A 14,905-nucleotide genomic window follows, 5' to 3' on the forward strand; every position below is an offset into this window, starting at 1 on the left:
CTCGATCTCGCCCACGGCTTCGCACACTTGTCTGGGAATTGGAATTGGAATGATTAAATACGATGGTTTTAGAAACAGTCCAGTCTTCCTGGTGATCTGGGTCGGTTGGAATATGTAGAAAAAAAAACACGAACAATGGCAGAGGGCTAAGTGCGGAAACAGCCAAAAACTAAACGAAAGATGAGTTCAATCTTTGCAGGGGTGCTCTGACACAAATCGTTCAGCGAGATAAGTAATGCTTCGAGTGCAATAACCATTTTTTCCTTTTACTTCTTAGCATAATGACAGATTGCATTTTGTTACTGGCCTATAAAAGGGAGCAGTTTTTTTCCATGTTCGTATATAAGTTCACTGAATGTTCTTAAAAAACAACGTAGCACGAGATGTTCTCTCGCTACCGCGATTCAATGACAGGCAGTGCCATCTTTTGGTGGACCCAACCATGCATTCTTTACCGCAAATCGGCATGTTAGGAGTAATTTCTTCAACCATATTAATTTTGACTACTCACGGGCATTGACACAAAGCTAATGGACAGTTGGGCGGGTACCGCAGACAGTTGGTCTGGCACCAGTTTTGCATGCCGGGGATCATCCGGAAACCTTCCGTCGGTATGCACACTTGGTCCCTGAAACGTTCAAAAAGTGTGTTAGAAAATAGAAGCAATTATGTTTTGTAGCCATAATCTCATACCAGAGTTATAAAACCCAAACCTGAAACAGTATGTAGATAGGTACAGAGACAGCACACAGCACATAGCTCAGATAAGATACATAAGATACTTCAATGTGTAGCTTAATGTGCTGTCGTCTTTAATTTGTTACGTACAATAAGAGTAGGTACTCGTATTAATAACAATAATAATTTTGAATTACTAAACCAATAATTCCTAACATGTTAAATTGTTAAAACTAAAACTTGGTTAGCCTACTTTATTTACATTATTTACTTGACAGTTTAGATTTATTTACACAATATTTCTCTAATAAATCAAGTTTCTACAGGTGTTAGTTAGTTACAAAACAAAACGTAGTGGAAATAGTTAACACGACAGCAGTACAAGTTTAGTGACAAATAAATTGCAGGCAGTTAGACTATCTAATCATTTGTTTTTATTTACACAGACTAAAGTGAGTTAAAGGTAAAGGTATCTAATCAGATAGGTATTTTAGTTACATAAAGGATTAAATCTGAAGTTTCGTTGGGAAAACGCATTAATGGAGTTGAGTTCAAACCCCGGCAAATTGATTTAGGTAGTTCTGCAATCTTTTCGACATAGGGAAGACATTTGATTTATGGGTTAAACAGGCTGGCTTTAAATATAAAAGCAAGCTTGCTTAATCGTGACAGAAAATATTCTGGATCATGTCACTACGTTTAGAAAAAGGATAGAATAAATACTACTGTAACGGTAATAATTACATTTAAACACAATTAACAAGTTAGTAACGAATACATTTTTAAACAATTTAAAAAGTTTTAATTGTTACTGACACTGTACACTAGAAATTAAGGGCAGATCCAGCTAGTAATCGTTTCTCCCAATAAATTATTATCAGTTACTATTTCCCGTAACTTATTTTACGTTACGTTAGTCATGTAGCAATTTTAAAAAAAGTTTCTTTCAGGAAGTGTCTGATCCCTCTGGATCCACCCTTTTCATCTACGGAGAAGACTCAAAGACAGAGAAATTATTCACAAAAAGCCGGATCCACAGCCATCACCGACATTCACAACAAATCTGAGGGTACCTAATAACGGGCGGTTTACTATCGTCCTCGTCAATGTCGGATATATCGTTGCTGAAAAAATTCAACACATTATAAAAGTGCACGTTAATGACAATTTGTATGATACAGAAAAATATATGATAGAAATAATGGTATGGAAATAATTGATACAGCAGCGTGATTACCTAATAACTTGAAACCTTCCCATCATGGAGTCTTTACGAGTTTCTCTGAAATATCAAGCATATGAGGCTGACTGAAACTTTTTGTGTGTTAAATGTTGTGGTCTTTTTTGCTTAGTTTTGTACAATATTATTTGACATTTAAGTTTCAGTCAGCCGTTCAATGATGAAAAAGCATAAAGAAATTTTAGACATGAGAAGATAATTTTCAGTAAAAGTAATTCATAATATACTTAGATACAAAATATTATGTTAACGCCTTTTTCAGCTTTAAATGGTGAATTGCTATAAAATTAATACAAAAGTCTCATACATACGTAGAATAGAAAATAGTCATAGAATGTAAAAAGTTTATAGTATGAGGTGCGATACGATTAACAAATATAATTTGATCAATATGTTTCACAAACTGTACATACCAAACTGGTAACGGTATACAACGCATTGAACACAAGCATCCAACTGTTGCATTTAAAGTAAATAAATAAATAGAGTGAAGAGTGACGAGACAATGAGTACACCTATAACCCGATCGAGCTAACTGCGCACCTCACTGGAATGCGACTCTCGCTCGCACTCACCCGTACCAGAGTAAATACAAATGAGTAGGTCATCTTCATAGAAACGCACCGAGCGCGGTTTGTATGTGAGCGCGCCAATACGTATGCGGCGCGCAAGCACACACTGACAAAATTCGGCGCACCTCACCACAGAATAAGTAATAGTACAGGTACAGAAGGATTACTCCGCAAGACGATTTAAATAAATGCGAGTCTTGCTACGACGCGATACAGTGGAATTCAGCTCGCACAGCACTACGTACCTACAATTTTATTCACCTACAAGTTTTGTCTCTTTCTATCGCGTGCCTCTGAACTCTTCTTACGCTGTTAGGGTTGCTGTCTAGTGAAAAAATAATTAATCTAGGTACTTATTTGTAATGAGGTACGTATGTAGGTAAGTATGCATTCATTATGGAAAACCTTGGGAGAGGCCTTTGTCCAGCAGTGGACGTCATTTGGCTGAAACGAACGAACGAATTCTGAGCAGTAGTCATGGTAGGTTAGGTTCCTATAGGGCACTTCTTCGAAATTGCATTCTTCGGCTGATTCATATGGACAAATTTCAAATTCAATTTTAGGTCTGTAACATAGACTCATATGAAAATAGGTACACCCAATAACATATATTTGGATAAGGGACTCGTTTTTGTAAAGCAGTTTTCAAGATATCGACGTTTAAATATTTTGTGCCCATATGAATCAGAATTTGTTACATATTAATCAAAAAAAGAAATAAAATTTAAAATCTTCAGGTACAATTGGCTCTATATTAAGAAAATAATCATATTATTACAAAAAAAAATCAACCATTTTGTTCCGGAAAATGGCTAACGGACACACCATATGAATCAGAGAATCACACTTCAAATATTTTTAATTTGTATAAAGACAGCAATTATGTCAAAAATGTAATTTGCGCCAGATAGGGCTATAGCTAAGCTATAGGAAAAAAAATATTGCATGCCATTTTGTTAGTTGGTTACTGAACTATACCCAAAGACATCGAAAATTTTGCCTCCGAAGAAATACCCTATACTATCCTAAGAATTATTGGTTACCTACATGGCCAACATACCTTTCAGCATCTTTGGGAAGCGAAAAAAAAAGATAAATCCGGTAGATTTCTTTTCGAATTTTAACACCCGAACGCCGCACAATATTTCTTTCTCTTTATGTCCATTTTTAAATAATACTTCGATCATAGAATTATAATCATACTACAACGCACGCCAGCGTCCTGACGGGCGCGCGCGTGACACTCGACTGATATAATACCCGCCGGCGGGGCGCTTCGCTGTAGGTAATTATCGGATGTACCGCGCGGAGTGAGCCAGGCCTGACCTCACCGCTAAATTTTGTCAGTGTGTGCGTGCGCGCCGCATACGTGTTTGCGTGCTCACATACAAACCGCGCCCGTGCGTTCCTACGAAGATGACCTACTCATTTGTATTTATTTACTCTGCCCGTACAACTCCCCGCGTTCACAACGTCCGTATCAGTGCGATATGACGTCACGGCTGCCAGGTGCGCAGTGAACTCAATCGGGTTGTAGTGTTCAACACGTGTGTAACTTTTATTATATTAGTTAAGGAGCAACTAAATCTTTACAGCGGGCTGTAACGAACACACATGTTGCAACAAATCACATGGCACAGAAATAATCTTGTCCTGCCAAATATCAAGTCAAGATGCAAGAAAAAAAATCTTCATTAAAATGTTCTACTCACCTGATGACCAAAGGATAGACGTTCTGCGGCATCCTGAAGTCCCGGTAGTAGAGCAGGAAGGGGTAGTCCCTCCGGAGGTCTGCGAAGGCTGGTGGTAGACCTCCAGTGCTGGTCACCACGCTTACGTCGGCGCAGTTGCGGAAGGTTTCCGAGCGGCCGCAGCCCACCGCCTCCGTCCCGTTGGGGCAGATGCCCCACATGTTACCTGAAGACAGCTTGGAAGGTCATTTGTGCCGATGGTGTGACATTCGTCGTCGACTTTGACTTGACAAAGCTGCTGTTAAACGTATAGCGAAATGTTTGTTCATTTCAGCCGAAAGATGTCCACTGCTGGATTTCCACAAAGACCGGTCCTGCGCCGCTCGCATCCAGACACCTCCCGCGACCTTCACCAGATCGTCGGTCCATCTAGTGGGAGGCCTGCCCACGCTACGTCTTCCGGCTCGTGATCGCCACTTCCCGAGCGAAATGTTTAAGAAATCGAATATATGAGCCTAAAATGATGTGAGTTTACGACAAAGACTAAAAGGAAAACTTGTAATAAACTTAATCAAATTTAACTACCTACACCACCACCTGTAGGACCTACCTATTTTATATGCACAATCTTTTTGCCTAATTTGGGCTTTCATGGCCTTTTAACTGGAGTCCACTTTGATTACCCAGGTAATCTTATCCATGGGCGATCAAAGGACACCAAACTTTTGCTTGGAGTCCACTTTGATCACCTGGGTGATCAAAGCCTGTACCTCTAGCATGAACAATTTTCGTCTTCGAATCGTTTGCGTATTCGACAAAATTCGATACTCAACCTTCGAATTAAACGATAACGTGACAATTTTGATTCTCAAAATAAGTTTCGTGCATCCACTTCTCATACTAAGTTCCCTTTACGACACATTCACAAGGGCGCTGTAAAGAATACGCAAACGATTCGAACTCGAAAGTTTTTCGTGCTAGCCGTACAGGTGATCAAAGTGGAATAGAAATATAGCCTCAGCCTCACTCTTCTCTGCCTACTATAGTTCTCTCTTCTCTTTTCGTGGTAAGACTGGGCTGGATCACTCACCAGTGTAGTAGGTCCACTGCAGCACACACTGCGTGCAGGTGACGTAGGGCGGCAGCCGCACCCGGTACCTGAAGATCTCCTTCTTAGCCGTGTCCAGCGGGATGAGGAACCGGTCTTCCCGCGTGCCTGATATGTGCAAGGGGTGCCTGGAAACGAATATGATTATTACTAGAACACTTGTAAGATTAAAACGTCGATCTAACGGCTAACGATGTCAGCATTGGACTGCCGATTAAATTCGAACTCCTCCTATGTTCTTCTGATTAATTTCGTAGCGGGTCCAATGACAGTTTAACTTTCCCCCGGGACAAACTTGACTTTCATTGGTTGGGTTTTCATGGCGGTCAAGCTGCAGATGATACAAGATTTGCAACACCCTTACAGGGTCATAAGTTGAGACTAAGTTTAAGATCACCACCTATGTCCACTTATGAAGCAATAAATAAATGATTATGATTATGATTATGATCCTGGCTACACAGGAGAGGTGGGAATAGTCCCGTTTTTTTTGACGATTCAACATTATAAGAAGCTCTAAATCAATTCAATCCCAATCGATCGCTTGACTTTTTTTAGGTGAACCCACACCTAACATACCTATGTATTAGAAGCGACATAGCATAATAGTGTCAGTGTTGGACTGGTCGAATAGAGATTCGAGAAACTTTTTTTATGGATTAACATCATAAGAGAAATAATGAGTAGGTACCTAACTAATCTTACCTATCAAAACATTCCTGGCTGGCTTCCTGCTTGGGATTGTTGTTCGGGCACATCTTGATCACGAACGTCCCCAAATGGTTGGCAGTCAATTCTACTTCTATTTCTATTTCCTGAAAGTGACCAAATGTAGGTAAATTTTAGTCCACCCCAACTTGATCTGTAAACGATGATGATTTCAGACATATTATGTGTATGTACTTATTATTATTCTGTGGTGTAACTAAATGCAGAATATGTACGAGTATAGCCTGTCTCTTTAACTTATGAGCGACAGAACTACTTTTCCCATTAAACATTTAAATGGTATTTTGAAAGCTTATGGGTAGCGCGAAACGCAGCAGCATTTTTGAATAGGTACTCTTAGGATTTGACACATGGATGCATTCTGCGGCCTGCAGTCAGGTTAAAAATAACGCAGGCAGACCGCATCATGTTTGAACAACTTTGGATCTCTATACATTTTGTATTGATGGAATCTGATCATCTGACCAGTGCCACGTATCCTAGGTTCTTCAAAAAGTAGTTGATCACAAACCTGTCCAACGCTGTAGTGCCTCGTGACGATCCCCTTCCCGTACATGCCACCGGCCTCGTGTGGCCTCGGTTCGCTCAGATGGTGCGCGTCCCCGCATACTCCGCACTGCCCTTTATTCTGCTCCCATTGGACTGAGAATAAAAATGAAAATGCTTAAATAAAGTTTTCGTATGTAACGTGTTCACTCATCACTCATCATGATTCACAATGATGACCACGACCTCTTTGGCAAGAGTGCACCGACTGGGAACAGAGAGAATGACAGATCCTCTAGATCCGGGCCTGGTGAAAGAACACAATATGTTCTTTCACCAGGCCAGACCAGAGAGGGGCAAGTCGGGGCCCATGCCCCGGGCGGCAAGTTCAGAGGGCGGCAAAATCAGGCCCGCCGCTACCTACTTACTCTTGAGTTTTGTTTCACTATGATCTTGATCATGGGTAATAATTCAGAAAGTTAGGTAGATAAGCATGTAAAGTGAAGCTCGTCTAACGTCAGCCTGATCATCACTTTCCCAGATGAGATGCAGACCTAGTGCTTCCGTTATGGGACAAAAAGTAACTAGACAGTGTGTGTTCGTAACCACGTAAGTACCTACGTCTCGAATAAAAACGAATCAAGTCTATGAAACAATGTATCGATCTTTGATACAGACTCTACATAATAATACTGGTTCAGGTTTTAAAGTTTTTGTCAAAAATATGCAAAAAGCATCTCAACTAGTTTAACAATATAATAATATGTATAGTACATAAGCATGTACTCGACTTAGTTCCTGATTGCCTTTAAAACTGCTTTACATACTTCATCCAAGCTGAATTTAAATCAAGTTTAAATGTCAAGCTGCAAAAACTGGAATCTAATTAAAACGTGGGTTATTGTACGGAAAAGCTGTTATTAGATAGAGCAGTTGACCTGATCGGAATTTAACGAACAAAATGGTTTCTGCTATTATGGAAGTTTCTATTTTTTGGCTCTATCTCTGGCATTAACTCTACATTATAAATATATAGACTTGGATCCTTTTCGTTTCTATTAGAAACGAAAACTGTCATTACGGGACGGTCCCGCAGAATGCGGGACGGTTGGCCGCCTTAGTTTCTAATAATTTAGGCTGAGTTGCACCACCTAAATTTAACCGTAACTATGACGATATCCGGTGCTTTTTATATAGAATTTGACAGATTTTTTACGTTTTTTAAAGTAAGATGGTGCAACTCAGCATTTATTAGTTAATTAGGAATAAGTGTGATAGAAAATAATCTTGTTAAAGCTATCTTATTTTCCAAATTTACCTGAACTAATATTTAATACAATGTCCAAGAAAGGATTATGCGATAGTCTATTCTGATAACCAGACTAACAGTGCCGTAATTCCAGGAAAATTTAATTAGCCAAAAATAGAACAGCTCAAACTTGCACAGTCATCATTTCTTAGTGAATCATCGCATTGTCTTAAAATTTTTTTATAACGGTATACAGTTCATAGATCCACCGTTGACTTGCATTATTCTAGGAATAATTGAATACTTAGCCGACAACAATGGGTTCAGTGAACTTTTCATTAGTTAAGCATAGTGCCTTCGCGCATCATTAAACCAATCAATGGGGGACAAAAAATGTTTGCCAAAACATATTCAGAGCAAGGATATTGCCCTGGGACCACAAGTTCACAACACAAGGATGTACAGTCGTCAATTCATCAAACTAAACACCGTAGCATCTTAAACGTAGTAGTATTAGGGTCTAGTTTGCAACGATATGTAAAGTCCGATGTGCTGTCATCTGTAGGTACAGTATGGTACATCGGCGCCATCATCATTGTTTGTATCATCAATTAGTTTTTGTCGATAAACCTTTGTGCGTCAATGGGACTTTATTTTCCGCGCGTGAAATCCATTATCCGTGCCTGTTGGGTACAATATCCTGTAACCTTATCAGTTCTACGAAAACCACGGATAAAATAACCGAGTTGTTCTGCAATTCGTAGTAATTTAGTATCTATAGACACGTTTTGAATGGATACAGGATAAAAATACGGGCTGGGTTGCACCATCATCTTTAACTTTAACAAACGTCAAAAATCTGTCAAATTCCATACAAAAACACCGGTTATCGTTATAGTTACGGTCAAAGTTGGGTGCTACAGCTCTGCCTTAAAAATAACAATTTAACACTGCTTTGGGGCGATAAAGTAGAGTGGGCCATTTGCAGTGAAGGAGGCTGTTTCTTGGATTGCTGAAGCTTCAGGTAAATTAATTATGTAACAAAACAGCAGCCTGAATTTTGGAACTAGTACCTAACAGTCTGAGACTACTCTGAAAAGATGACTAGCGAGTAACTTTCTACTTCAGCAGCTAAATTAAGTTTTTTTTTTTTCAATTTCGAAATGCAATGCGGTCAAAGCCTTATGAATCATGCACCATCCCATTCACAGCACACCGATTGTTTAGCCAAGGAAAACGCGCGGTGGTCGCCGGTACTTAACCTCTGCTCAAAGCTAAACATCATAAGAAGCTTGGGACATGTTTGTTTTGTCAACATCTGCTGTTTGACTCATGCTAATTTGAATATCCGAGATGGTGTTGGTTTGTTTGTAACCGACATTCTAATCGGATTCGACATGCTTTCCATATGTATTTTTAAAAAAGCTAGGATTTCAAAGAATAAGCTGTTAATTATGACTTTCGAATTTAAACTTCGTTTACAACAATGTATATTTTCTGATGTGTCTTTACAAATTGATCACAATCGTGCCTAGTATAAGCTAATACTGTAACCCTCATTTAATATGAATGCACTCGGCAAAAAAAGTTGGAATGTGACCTAAAAAAGCTTACTTGAGCAAATGTACTTGAAAAATAAATTGTGCAAACTGACACTATCCTTTTGTTGCTAAAACGTTTAGTTCTAACAACTTCTCTAACTTCGCACCGTTATCGTGCTGTATTTTTTGTCCTTGAGACAATCACATTCGGTTCGGTAGATATGTGCGGACTTGCGGTATACTTAGCAGTTTATCACATCGCTAAAGCCACTTCTCAGGCAAATTTATACATCAAGTATTCTTTTTCGCATGATATTTGAACACTCACAAGGAACAAGTATCTTGTTCCTTGTGAGTCTTGTTGTTAAATAAATGTTACAAAAACAGTGTTCTAAAAATAAAGTGAGAGTTTTCTTCATCTCAACATATTCGCCAACATTCTCTTCTTTCAACGTACTAAGGTTTAAAGGACCATACACTAAAAAGTTTTCTCTACAATAAAAGAGAAGAATATCAACAACCATACCTACCAGCATACCCGCCACAGAAGAGCTCGTTGTCGTTGTAGTTCACGGGGTTTGGGAAGCCGAACCGCCACATGGAGTTGCGGGCTGGTGGGTCCATGAGCCGCCCGTGGCCCTCCGCCCCGCGGCGGGCGCTGCCTAACATCTGGAAGACAAGAAAACTCATAAAACTCATTTATTTCTGTAAATAGGCTTAAAAAAAGCACTTTTACACGTCCCAGTATTAACCCTACTGTCCACTGCTTCAGGACAATAAATGGGCCAGTGCTGAGAAGAAGCAGCGCAAGAAACTCAGTCACTATTGTCAGCCTCTTTTTCAAAGGTTTACAGGCTTTAAAATATTCAAAGTTATAAATATTTATGCGAGCTAGGCAGTAAGAGAATGCTGAAACCACTCTACATGACCTCTAGTACACAAAGCACGTAGCTAAATCACATAGCCTCCTCAATACGTTTGGCCAACCTGGGGAACTTAAGCAAAATCCTCTGGTTTTGGGCGTGTATAGATCGTTTCATCAACGAAGACGCGCCTCACCAATTTTTGGTCGAGGGAAGCGCGGGGTGCGGGGAGTTTGATCCGAGCAATCCGAGCGTCATTATTGTAGTGTGCGTGTGCACTCATGGATAATTTAGCGTGTATCGATAACACTCAAACATTAGCGGACGAATAGTGGGGCGCGTCTTCGTGGAAGAAACGATCTAGAAGTATATGCTACATGGATTTGTTTTGTTTTTAAACGACAAAGTATGCAGTATGAGTGCATTTAAAGACGGGTTTTAGCCAGCGCAACTAATAACCATGGTCATGAAGCAAAAACGACGAAAGCTACTAATTTCTAAAACAAAAAAAAATTAGTATGATTCTGATTCTTATCAAGGTATTTAGGTAGTTAAGTATGTCATCGAATGCACTCGATATCCGATAGCTTCGGAATTGGGACGAACCAACGTTATTTGGCTATTAACACCATTACACCAAAACTCTACCATAATAATACAAAATTAAATGCAAATCAAATGTAATAAAAATATTAAAGTGTAATAACTTACTCACTTGCAAAAGAAATATCCAGTATGTTAAGAAGGACGACCCGCCGGACCTGTATCGCCTCATTTCCATCTGGGAACAATAAAAATGAGAAATGATAAGTCTGCCCATTAGGTTGGTACAGGTCAACGCTTATACAGGGTGTAGGTGAAATATAACTAAGTAAGCGACCAGTAACATAAACACAAATGACAAAAACACGGGAAATTGTGGGCATTGAACATTTTGTATGTTGATGAATTTCGTGAAAATTTATAGCATCCAGTTAGTTTCAGTGTTGCTCTCAAAACAAAGGAACTTGATTTCATATTTTCGAGGATTGCTCTATGTTCTGTCGACACATCCTGTGTTACAGTATTATTAATAACTTCAAGAATTACTCTCATGCACACCCTGTGTCAGTGATGGTGTCATAAAAAAATGTAACAAGGCGGTAAACATAAGAATCCTTGCCTCCCCACTAGGAAATTAATATTTAACTTTGGTGAGACCACCAAAGTTAAATATTAATTTCCTAGTATTTGAAACCAGACTTTAGGCTCAAATTATCATCTCATCTCAAGATTATAGAACCAAAAAACTATATTATAATTTTTTAAATGCAGTAAAGGACAATGACCAAAAGTGGTCCAAATGTCCACCACTAATGAGACCTATATTGGCTTATTAGTCCATTAAATAGAGATTAACTTTCAGTATGGGACGAAAAAAAAATAAGCTGTCAGTAAAAAGTTATGACTGTATGAAAAATTGTAGTAGTTTACGCGCTAATCTCGGGAACTACTGGTCCGATTTGAAAAAATCTTTTTGTAATGGATAGCCCATTTATCAAGGATGGTTTTAGGTTACATAACTTCACCCTACAACCAAGGGATGGAGCAGCGACCACCCGGCCATAATTCCAATATTGTCGTCTTTCTTCTGAGTTCATTTTTTTTTCTTTTAGCGAGAATGTAACACGGCACACTAAGCGACATGACATAACATGCATAGATTAGTCCAAAATGTGCGATAGATAGAATGATATCAAGAACATTTTTCGGATGAAAAGGTTAAAAACATGGCTTTTCCTTCAGTCATAACTTTTTACTGACAGCATATTTTTGATTGCGGTTTGGTTATACTGAATCAGTATTTAGTAGACTATTTTACTACATAGGTCTCGTTAGTGGTGGACATTTGGACCACACTCCATACATTTTTGGTCATTGTCCTTTACAATCGAACCGTGAGAATGCTACCATATACACTCGCGAGCAAAACTATGGAATCACTTACATGAAGTTGTTTCCACGCGAATTTGTGTACTAACGAATTTGTTAGTAACAAAAAAAGTGGCACCATTTTAAAGATTAAACTTTTATCTTTAAATTGATACCAAATTCATTTAAATCACACCAGTATTTAAAAAGATATCCCGGCTGATGTGAAGAAGTAACGAAAAAGACATGTATGAACTGTTTGATACGTCGCGAGTTGCGGCCTATTTAACCCCTATAAAAGCACGCGTTTTTAGATTTTTGCTTTCACACGATGATTCATACACATCTCCGCTTCTTTTGACACTTTACCTGGGATTCTACACCTTCAGAAGCAGCACAAATCGTTGCACTATTGCAAGAAGGGCTCAGCCAGCGGGCTGTCGCACGTCAGCGCCACATAAGCCAGTCCTGGGTTTCGAAAGTTTCAAGACGCTTTCGGGAGACTAGTGGCTTTATCCCGAGACCAAGTTCTGAACAGCGCCGGTGCACATCGCAGAGGGAAGACCGTTTTTTCATGTCAACCTCTCTATGAAATCGTCATTTGACTGGAATCGATGTCCATCAAGAGCTCAGAAATGTTCGTAAGATAGCTGTTAGCGAGTGGACAGTTCGTCTAAGATATAAGCAATAGAATTTGACTCCAAAAAGGCCTGCCACAGGCTCGAAACTGACGGCAGGTCACCGATAAGCACCCTTTCAATTTGCTCGTACACATCTCGATGGGAAGGCGAGTAATGGAGGCGAGTTCTGTTCTCCGATGAATGCAAACTGTGTTTGCAGGGCAGCAGTCGAAGAGGTCGGGTTTATAGGCGGCCTGAGGAGCGATTTGTGCAGTGCTGGTTCGCTGAAACAGTGGCTTATGGGGGTGGCTTGCTCGACTTAACATCGAGATGTGTACGAGCAAATTGAAAGCGTGCTTATCGGTGACCTGCCGTCAGTTTCGAGCCTGTGGCAGGCCTTTTTGGAGTTAAATTCTATTGCTTATGTCTTAGACAAACTGTCTACTCGCTAACAGCTATCCTACGAACATTTCTGAGCTCTTACTGGACGTCGATTCCAGTCAAATGACGATTTCATAGAGAGGTTGACATGAAAAAACGGTCTTCCCTCTGCGATGTGCGCCGGCGCTGTTCAGAACTTGGTCTCGGGATAAAGCCACCAGTCTCCCGAAAGCGTCTTAAAACTTTCGAAACCCAGGACTGGCTTATGTGGCGCTGACGTGCGACAGCCCGCTGGCTGAGCCCTTCTTGCAATAGTGCAACGATTTGTGCTGTTTCTGAAGGTGTAGAATCCCAGGTAAAGAGTCAAATGAAGCGGAGATGTGTATGAATCAACGTGTGAAAGCAAAAATCCGAAAACGCGTGCTTTTATAGGGGGTAAATAGGCCGCAACTCGCGACGTATCAAACAGTTCATACATGTCTTTTTCGTTACTTCTTCACATTAGCCAGGATATCTTTTTAAATACTGGTGTGATTTAAACGAATTTGGTATCAATTTAAAGATAAAAGTTTAATCTTTAAAATGGTGCCACTTTTTTTGTTCCTAACAAATTCGTTAGTACACAAGATCGCGTGGAAACAACTTCATGTAAGTGATTCCATACTTTTGCTCGCGAGTGTAGTACAATAAAAACTAATTAGGTAATTGGGCCAATAAACACCCATTTAACACGTCATTAAAAATCAATTAAACTTTAAAACGCAGCGTGGATGGTTGACATGAATTCCGGTCGAAGTGAAACAATTAAACAATTTCCATTAAAGGGTTTTATGCCATAAAACCCTTTATGGGTATCGCATACAACGTGTTCATTATTGCGGGTAATTAAAATAATTTAAAAGAGGTAACCTAAAAATCGAAATACCTTTAGAAACATTTGAAACATTTTTTCAAGCATGTCGAATTTTAAAATTATTTTTGTTATTTTTGGTACGAGCACATACTGGCATCTCTACATTAAATGCTGCTTATAGAAAAACAAATGAAATAATAATATGGATATCGAATTTATTCCAATAAAATTATTTTTTTGTTCGGTTAACGGCTTCATGCGGTCTGCACCTTTAGCCAGTGTCAAGTTTTCATTTTCATTAGGGTCAAGAGTTTTTTTTTATTACCATGTGTTTTGACATTTGTTGAAGACCATCACCATTTACACCCCGATTTAAACATCAATAAAATAATTCTGAATGGTGACGAAAAAGTATTTTTAAAGCAAACGGTACAACAGAGTTCTTGATGATATCGCTTTTGAATGTCGTACGACGATCGCCTATCTTATTTCGGCAATAAACAGTGATTTTATCGGTTTCGCGGACATTAACGTCAAAAAAAGCTCTTCGCGCGAATTTATATCAATTCGACCGCGCGCGCGCATCGCTCACATCTTTACAATTTGTATATTATTATTATCGATTGGTTTTGATGTTTTGGTATTTAAATGTGAATGTTTTTAGTCGTATATTTGATGGCGTGTATAAAATGAATTCATTAAAGATGTGTTGGAAAAAATAGAACATGAGGCTACCAAAATATACTGTGACAGCCTTGTAAATATTCATGTAAATAAAGATGACACATCGATTGTCTTGAACTCATTAATAGTTACCAATCATTATGTGTTGTTAAATGGATATTGTGGTCCAAAACTATCCTTAAGGTCTGCAGTTTTCAAACTTTTTGCCAACAGTTTGCCAAAAGTAAACCACTAAATCATTTTAAATTGGATATTACGCACGCATTCACGCCGCTCGCGAACGCCTTTTGTGGCACATT

At 39.2% G+C, this 14,905-nt stretch overlaps 1 protein-coding gene across 1 annotated transcript in view; it reads right to left on the reverse strand.

Annotated features, from left to right (window-relative positions):
* Positions 1-3: 3 nt before the first annotated feature.
* LOC114354391 (uncharacterized) overlaps positions 4-14,905 on the reverse strand; it is a gene marked incomplete at its 3' end in the record, with an annotated part of 42,120 nt that continues 27,218 nt past the window's right edge. The window contains exons 2-10 of the mRNA XM_028306762.1: positions 10,873-10,938; positions 9,825-9,963; positions 6,530-6,660; positions 5,995-6,104; positions 5,272-5,417; positions 4,203-4,407; positions 1,752-1,802; positions 512-628; positions 4-31 (exon numbers count right to left, since the gene is read on the reverse strand). Of these exons, the coding sequence (XP_028162563.1) occupies positions 4-31; positions 512-628; positions 1,752-1,802; positions 4,203-4,407; positions 5,272-5,417; positions 5,995-6,104; positions 6,530-6,660; positions 9,825-9,963; positions 10,873-10,938 (993 nt within the window). The remainder of the gene's footprint in view (positions 32-511; positions 629-1,751; positions 1,803-4,202; positions 4,408-5,271; positions 5,418-5,994; positions 6,105-6,529; positions 6,661-9,824; positions 9,964-10,872; positions 10,939-14,905) is intronic.

Source organism: Ostrinia furnacalis, unplaced genomic scaffold, assembly GCF_004193835.3.
Source record: "Ostrinia furnacalis isolate ACB-3 unplaced genomic scaffold, ASM419383v2 OfSCF0191, whole genome shotgun sequence".
In the NCBI taxonomy this organism is placed as follows: Eukaryota; Metazoa; Arthropoda; class Insecta; order Lepidoptera; family Crambidae; genus Ostrinia; species Ostrinia furnacalis.